The 8,911-nt window shown below is 41.4% G+C and overlaps 1 protein-coding gene across 2 annotated transcripts in view; it reads left to right on the top strand.

Moving 5' to 3' along the window:
* Nucleotides 1–4,326: 4,326 nt before the first annotated feature.
* The window catches only part of Rasa1 (RAS p21 protein activator 1), a 101,275-nt gene continuing 96,690 nt past the window's right edge, over nucleotides 4,327–8,911 (top strand). Inside the window, exon 1 of one of the 2 annotated variants that reach the window (XM_021661930.2) lies at nucleotides 4,327–5,293. In XM_021661930.2, the coding sequence (XP_021517605.1) occupies nucleotides 4,782–5,293 (512 nt within the window). In that variant the 5' untranslated portion in view covers nucleotides 4,327–4,781. The remainder of the gene's footprint in view (nucleotides 5,294–8,911) is intronic. The other variant, XR_009591858.1, reaches the window with a different exon arrangement.

The raw sequence follows: 8,911 nt of genomic DNA, 5'->3' as shown, positions 1-8,911 counted from the left end.
ATTAGACAAATATAGGAAACCACTGGCACAGCTGAGGATGTGCTGGTACACAAACTTACTTTGGAATTCTTAAAGTTGTTGGCACTTTACTGCTCCTCATCTAGTTTTATCATCATCAACTCTTTATATATTTGGTTGAGTTCATTCAGGTTCTCTGCTGTGCTTGATGACTGAGTCAGGATTACCTTTTTATCTACTTGATACACGAAAGATGCAAAAATAGTTTAGAGTGAATTATATTAATATCTGAGTTGGCAATGAAATTAGAATAATTAAATTTATATTGTTGCAAACTTTCAATATCTCCTCATGAATTCCTCTTCCTAGATTAATGAGATAGATTTACTAATACTAAATCACCCAAGAAATTTTTGTAAAAAAACAGATATAATGGATTTTACTGAATGTAAGTTACTCTGCCTTCCACCACCTGTTTAATCTTATCTGTGAATTTAATTAAGACTTCCCTTAATTAATTTACTTTTACTTAAATTTAATTTACTTCCCTTTGTCAACTGACATTACATAAGATCATACCTCACATCAGTTCCTGCAGAATCTGTGTCATTTCCCTCTCCATATACTTCAGTTTTTAAGTAAAAATTGTTAAGTTTTTGACTCATGAAGCTTCAAGAAGAGTATTTGTTTTAGGAAATTTAGGGGGCTATAAGAAAAACCTGACACAGAAGGAGCACAGCACGAAACAGAAATTAGCAAGGAAAAAATAAGAGAAGTAGAAAAGGAAAAGAGGCCAAAGCGAAAACTAAAATTTTGGACAGTCTTAAAGGTCACAAAACAGAAGAAAACAGATTCAGAAATGTGGGGGCTGGAGAGACAGTCCAGCAGTTGAGGGCATTGGCTGATCTTCTAGAGCCCCTTAGTTCAATTCCCAGTATTCCTATGGCAGCTCACAACCATCTGTAACTCCAGTTGCTGAAGTATTTTTTTCTGGTCTCCTTAGGAATTGCACAATGCCCTCTTCTGGACTGGGAAACAATATATAACTGTGCAAGAGATATCAGGCTATATTAAATATTATATTCAGTGCTATTGAATTTTTAGAAAAGGAGGATTACATTTGTGATTAGAGTAGTGAGCCTGACCTGGATTGTCAGGAAGATGGCATTGAACAGATTTAAAAACAACAACAACAATAACAACAAAAACAAAAACCCAGAAGACTGGTATGTAGAGGTGGTGATAGATAACCCAACAGTCAGTTCAAAGACCTGAATTCTAACACTGGTGGTTGTGATGAGGTTTGGAATTGGAGGAGTAGGATTTTAGCACCACAGGTTTTTTAAATTAAATTTTAATTTTTGTATTAATTACAGGTTATTTACTTTGTATCCCAGCTGTAGACACCTCCCTCCCTTATCTCCTCCCATGCCCTCTCTAAGTCCACGGATAGGGGAGGTCCTCCCCCCCTTCCATCTGACCCTAGTTTATCAGGTCTCATCAGAACTGCTTGCACTGTCCTCCTCTGTGGCCTGACAAGGCTGCTGCCCCTAGCAGGGGGTGGGGTGGTCCAAGAGCTAGACACTGAGTTCATGTCACAGACAGTCCCTCTTCCCCTTACTAGAGTACCCACTTGGATACCGAAGCTGCCCTGGGCTACATCTGAGCAGGGGTTCTAGGTTATATCCATGAACGGATCTAGGTAGAAGTATCAGTCTCAGAAAAGACCACTGTGCCCAGATATTTTGGTTCTATTCCTCTCCTTGTCGCGCTCTTGTCCTCTCCAGGTCCCACTATCTCCCCCTTCTTTCCTAAGATTGCCTGCACTCTGCCCATTGTTAATGAGCCTCAGTATCTGTTTTGATACAATGCTGGGTAGTCTTTCAAAGGCCCTCTGTGGTAGACTCCTGTCCTATTTCCTGTTTTCTCCTTCTTCCAATGTCCAGTTTGTCATTCTTAGTGAGGATTGACCATCTTACCCAGGGACCTTCTTCTTGCTTAGCTTCTTCAGGTGTACAGATTTTAGTATGTTTATCTTACATTATAAGTCCAGCATCCACTTACAAATGAGTATATACAATGTGTGTCTTTCTGCTTCTGGCATACCTTACTCAGGATGATCTTTTCTAGTTCCCACCACTTGCCTGCAAATTTCATGATTTCCTTGTTTTTAGTTGCTGAGTAGTATTCCTTTGTGTAAATGTATCACAATTTCGGTCAAGTTGAATGGATACAGAAATTGTGGTACATTTACACCACAGTTTTTTAACATCTGTCTGTGAACTTTATTTGGGATGTTGTACTTATGGTTCATGCATTAAGCAGTAGGTATAGACAAGATATTAAGTGTATATTTAAAAGAAAATCTATTCTAAGGGAGCCACTGTAAGAGGCAGCATTTTATTATTTAGTGATTTTTTTTTTTTTTTTGTGGACTGCTTCATTTTGTTCTCATTTGCTAACTAGTTTAAACTAGTACAGACCTTAAACAAACCAATACCCACATCTTCCCCATCCATTTAATGAATGGCATCTGTTCTGTTTTTCAGGTTTTCAAGTTACTGTATATTGCCTCCTTAATTAGCATATTACAGTATACCATAGTAGTTCTCAAATGTAAGTGTGCCAACAATCATTGGAAGGACTCATTTAAACACAAATGGTTGAGCAGTTTCCGATTCAGAAAGTCTAGGTTGAAAATTTCAGACTTTTACGGAGTGCCAGCTCCCTTAACCAATTCACTTCCACTTTCTCAGCTGACACACTGTATATGTGGCAAGGACTAGTGTTTGATTAGGTTTGATTGTTATAGATAGGATATACAGAAATATGAAGACTAATGGTTGCAATGTTCTTCCTGAACTTTGTCATTTCCTTTCAATGATAACTGATACCCCTACCCCCTTTCCCTGGTATTCTACCTCAGCATAGTGGAAATGATCTGCCTGTACTTTATTATTTCCTTTAATGGTAGCTGAACCCCACCTCCATTTCCCTAGTATTTTACCCCAGCCTCTTGTCACCCTTAGCAGGGTGGTTTGGTTAAACTTAACAGAGAAAATATTATCAATATTCAGTGGTGTTCAATGCGACACTTCCTCCAGGGAGAACTGAAGTTGGTACAATATGTGATTGCTGAAAGACACATTCCTAACAGTTGTAATTTCAAAGAATCAGAATGATCTCTCTGAATGAATGCCTATGTACTATCTGTTTTCTATATCAGCAAACTGTATATTCGTAGGTGGCACACACCTCATATAAAAATATTTGAGAAAAACTGTACCTGTACTGAATGTGTATAGACTTTTGGCTATTATTCCACAATAATAACTACGTAAGTGACATTTAGGTTATATTAAGTAATGTAAATTACCTAAAATGTGCAAAAATTATGTAATTTTGGAACTCAACAGGGACCCGGAACCTATCTCCAGGGAACACCAAAAGCCAATACTAACAGCGTGTGTGTTTGTAATAATTTGTATGCACACACATAGGGCAAAGAAAACCTTTTTCTTGATTGCATTAAGGGTGACATTGATCTGAGTTTGGTAATTTTCGGAAGTTCAGACATGAGGTGCCTCTTCGGAATGTCTTGCAGATTTCTGCATGCAAAACTATATTGATTTATAATTTGTGACACTTTTCCTCTTCACACTTCATTTACTATCTGACAGACATTCGGTGAAGACAACTTAAGTATAATAGTGGTAGAAACCTGAATTCACCTGTTTCTACCTTCACACTTTCTCATGCTTCCTTTCATCAGTTGTTTTCTCGAGTCCCAGAATCTAGGTTTAAATTATATTACCGCGCGACAGTTATACGGTGATTTATATCATGCAATGAAAAGGAATAAACTATGAATAGCGCTTTGGCTTTTGTTGCCGGTTGCACCGGCGGCTAAGGCCATTTTTCTACAAGTTAGAGAGAGAACGGAAAGGACTTCCTGGCATCATCCTTTCCTTCCCAGCACCTCCTCGTCCCTCCAAGGATGAGGTACCTTCCTTCTCGCCGGGTTAACAAAAAAATCCCGGGGCGGCAGGCAAGCACCAGACTGCTTCGCGTTGAAAGACTTCAAGCCACACGATCCGCGCCGCTCAGAGACGGCGCCACGCCTCCGCGCGCGCGCGCTCCCGACGCTTCCTGCCCCGGCTGCTTTTCCTTCTCCCTCTCAACGTGCTCCCGGAAGGCGCCTGCGCAGAGGCCACAGCACCTCCCACCCTCCCTCCCTCCCGGCCCCGCCCTCCTTTCTCTCTCACTCTGGGGTTTCGCTCCAAGAGCTGCCGGTTCCCCGCCGCGGAGTCGGGCTCTGCGCACCCGCCCCCTTCCTCCGCCCCTCCCACCACACTGGTCTCGGGCCGGCGGAGATGAGGCTGTGGCGGCCGAGGCTCCGGCGGCCTCAGCGGTGGCTGCGGCGGGGGCGGCCGGAACCCGGGCGTTGAGGCGCGGCGGCGGCCGAGGCGGTGCTGCCTCAGCCGCTGCGGCGGGCTTCCCTTCCTCTTTAGCGCAGCCAGGAAGTTTGGCGCCCCTGTGCATGTGTGCGCGTGAGTGTGGGTGTGCGCTGGCCGGAGGCTCGGGCAGCGTTTCTGCAGGCGCTGGTCTTTTTGCCCGCTTCGCTTCCCGTAAGCTGGCACCCGCGGAGCTTGGGCTGTGGCCTGAGGAGGGGGCGCGGCGGCGGGCGTTCTCCTTTTGTTGTTGTTTCCTCTGCCTGGAGAGCTGACGGGGGGACGCGCCTGGGTGGGGCGGCTCGCAGCCCGGGCCTGCTGGCCCCCGGGGCTCCCGGGCGGCGGGGTAGCTGGTGGAGAGCGGGCTTCAACATGATGGCGGCCGAGGCCGGCGGTGAGGAAGGCGGCCCGGCGACCACTGGGACTGGAGGCGGCGCGGCCGCGGGCTCCAGCGCTTACCCGGCAGCGTGCCGGGTAAAGTTACCCGTGGCCCTGCCGGTGGCAGCCGCCCCTTGTCCCGGGCTGCCGGACGCCGACCTGCCCGCGGCCCAGGGCGGCGGAGCCACGTTGGGGTCCGGGTTTCTGGGGACTGGGCCGGTGGCGGGTGTCCTGGGGGGCGCCGCGCTGACCGGCGGAGCTGCTGCCGGTGTGGCCGCTGCTGCAGCCTCGGGACCTGCCGGAGATACCGCTTTCACGAAGGGCACTCTGTCGTTGCCTTCGGAGACTCTTGGGCCGGGCGGCGGATTCCCTCCTCTGCCGCCGCCTCCCCAGCTGCTCCCTTTGGGCTCCGGCCTGGGGGCAGTGGATGAAGGTGACTCCCTGGATGGACCAGAATACGAGGAGGAAGAGGTGGCCATACCGCTGACCGCACCTCCAACTAACCAGTAAGTCGGAACCACTGTTGAGGGATTGTAGAAGCTGACTACGTAAAAGAAGTGGGAAAGAAGGGGCAAAACACCGTGCTCCCGCGGCTGTGATTTATTTGAAAAGTTTTGAAGTTTCAGGTTCCATATATAGGGATTTAATTTGATCAGTCGATTTCCCTACGAGCACTCTCCCTGGCGTCTTGTATATTTATTGCTCTTCTGGGAAGAAGTAAAGTTTTTAAGATGAGGAGCTTGGGAAATTGTATCCATTGAGAACCGGATATGGTTCTGCCCCTTCCTAATTGAGATAGTGTCCGGGATTCAGCAGAACTTGGCACTGTAAAGGCAACTGTATCTCCGGAGCTCCCTGCTGACGTGAGAGGCTTTGAGTACAGCTATTTAAATGGGTATTATGTTAACGTAAGTTGAAAATTCATTGGTTAGAATAGTTTGTTTTTGCTGCAGTTGCAAAACTGGAAGCGCTGCGATTCAGAAAAGTATCTCTTTAGAGAAAGAAGCAGGAGAAAAAGGAAAGAAGTTTTGTGAATTCCAAGTGTGATTAAGGCCCCCTACTAAACACTAACTTGTTCCTTGGAATTATTTATTATTCTCTTGTAATACCTCCATACCGAGGCAGTATAAATACATTAAAGTAAAACAGATTAATTCTGCTCTTAGCATTTTGGTAGTGGCTGATACCATATTGTTCAGAAATTAATTTGGTAGTTTATTGTAACATGATTAAGGGCAAATGGCTTTCCTGCCCTTTTTATAAGTTAGAGTTATCTCAACAACTCATGTTTTTTCATAAGTGAAATGAGTATATATTTATAAACGTAGGTTGATCTTAATAAGGGGAAAATGTTGAGATCGGAATTAGCAATAATGGGCCAAACATGTTTTATCGATCCTTCGTATCAGTTAAAATTAACCCTTAGAATTTCAGCAACATTGGTGAATATTAGGAAGAGAAATTGGTTCATATATTGGCAATTTCTGAACTCCAATTTGGAAGTTTTCTTTGGGAGGGTCATCTTTAAGAGGGTAAAGAAATGATTTAAAACAATCAGGGAAGTATTTCATATATTAATCAACTTTTGATTTAAGCTACTTTTGATTAATCAACTTTTGATTTAAACTTTTGATTTACTGCTCCTTTAAACGGGTATTGTATTGTACTTTGAAAATTTGTTGGTCAGAATACTTTGTTTTTGTTGCAATTGCAAATTTCAGCTTAGGTCTGTTTTGATACTTGGCGGTTATGTTATTTAACGCAAAGTCTAATTTCTCTTTCTGTTTTTCTCCAATTTATGTCGGCATTGCATCCATCCTGGTAATGTTCTGAAAGGGTTAAAAAATGCAGCATACTGCATACCTTTTTGCAAAAATAAATTGTTTTTAATATAATACAGTACAGTTTTTAACACTGAAAGAATGCAGTATTGGGCCACTTTTGTAATTGATTTAGGCATATTTAGAATCTTGTTTTTTTAAAGGCATTTGATGAGTTATTTTTTTTTTTATGTGTATGAGTGTTTACCCATATGTATGTGTCCTGTGGCTGAGGCCAGAGGGGGTCAGATTCCTGGAACTGGAGTTAGAGGTGGTTGTGAGCTTTCCTGTGGGTGATGGGAACCAAATACTGCCTTTCTGCAGGAACAGCAGGCACTCTGAATCTATGAGCTATCTCTCTAGTACCAGGATATTGTTCTTAAATTATTTCTAATTGATTATTTTATTTTTTAAGACTATATAAGATGGCCTGAAACTCAGTTGTGTAATCCAGCTATCTTTGAGTTTGTGGTGATTTTGTTCAGCCTCTCAAGTACTGGAATATAATAGGCTTGAGAAATAATATTCACTTTCTAGCTTCTAATAGGCTTTTAAAGAGGATTTAAAATTGACAGGAAAATTGAATGAAAAAAAGATTATTTTCATACTACATTTTTAAGAATAAGCATAAAAAGAATAAGAATTATTTGGGAAAAATTTGTGAGAAATGCATTAGTGGTTTTCATTATTTAAAAATATTTAGGAATAAATATAAAATTTGAGTAAGAGTTCATATTCTAAAAAGTCCTTTATGTTTCTAGTATATATATATATATATATATATATATATATATATATACTGAGCCTTTGCCTTGCGACCCCTCAAAACAAAACAAAAGCCAACAGTTATATTCTTTGAATGTATCTGAAAATTTATGAGAACAGGATCCCATCTCAGATCTACATTACCTGTTTCCATACCTGTGAAAAAGGGTTCTTCTCATCATTAAAATGATATATATATTTTATATCTTTCGTGGGCTTTGAGATTTAATTTCATTACATCTCTCTTTTCCTCTTTTCCAACCCTCCTCTCTGTCCTTCAAATTCATGGCCTCTTTTTAAAAATTGTTACTGCATGCCTTTTTGTATTTCTATATACATATATATTACTAAATAAAACCTGTTGAGTTATGCTCTTACATAGCTTACATAGTTCTTTTATTGCTGTGAATCAAGCCTAGGGCCTTACACATAGTATGCAAATTTTCTACCATTGAGATACCTACGCCAGTTTTCTAGTGTGTCTTTAAAAGTTACTTATAATTTTACAAATCCACTCCTTTCTTCCATTTTAAAGTAAGATTTATTTTTCAGGTCACAATCTAAAGTGAGTTGTAGAGAAGCTCAGCTCCATGCTAATGTTCAGGAGCCTCAGTTCTGTCTACCTAGTGGTTCCATCACCATCTTTTCTAATGGTGTGTGGCTATACATACATGTGTATGAGTGTGGTACCTGCATGAGTGGTGTGTGCTCAGGTAATGTGTGGATGCTCATACCTGTATGTGTGTGTGTTTCTCTGTGTGTATAACAGAAAAGGCTGTCAGATGTTTTGCTCTGGCTAGTAGCCAGCAACATTTATTTATTGTGTCCCAATAAATACATAGTTCCCCCCCCCCCCCCGATAACAATATAATTTTCTTATTAGAAGATTGTCTACTAATCCTTTTCATATAAGGGATACCCTTATTAGTTGCTAGTTGTTTTATGATTACTTTTACTTTTTTTTTTCTTTTTCTTTTTTTGAATTGAGATCTCAAGATGTTGCCCAAGCTGAACTTGAATTTCTGGGCTCAAGTGATCATCCTTTTTGAGCATCCTGAATAGCTGGGATTATACGGGTAGCCACCTCACTGGCTAAAATAACTATTTTACTTTTTTTTTTTTATAACTTATTTGAGACAAACTTTTACAATATGGTACAGATTGGCCTAGGGCTAGAGATTCTCATGTCTTAATACTGAGATTGTAGACGTGTATCATATACCAAACCCAAGCACTGTTTTACAACAGGACTTCTGAAACATTTTCCAGTCTACACTTTTCGTCCAAGTTTTACAGAGATGTTAAACATAAAATAAGCGTACCAGTCAGTCACTGATAATAAGTCAAAGGGAAATGTATTTTCAGCAGTTCTTTGATGTATATATAGATAATTTATTAATGACAAGCAAATTGCAAATTAAGATAGGTTGTTTAATTTTATCTAAAGAATTAAATTGTGGCAGAATATTTGATCTTGTAGGATATAGAGCATCTTCAAGGTTGATCAGAATTTTGGTTTTATAGTTGTTAATGCTTGAG

The sequence above is a fragment of the Meriones unguiculatus genome, chromosome 5, assembly GCF_030254825.1.
Source record: "Meriones unguiculatus strain TT.TT164.6M chromosome 5, Bangor_MerUng_6.1, whole genome shotgun sequence".
Lineage (NCBI taxonomy): Eukaryota > Metazoa > Chordata > Mammalia > Rodentia > Muridae > Meriones > Meriones unguiculatus.
The sequence above is the reverse complement of the archived record's forward strand: the minus strand, read 5'-3'. Positions and strand labels throughout refer to the sequence as shown.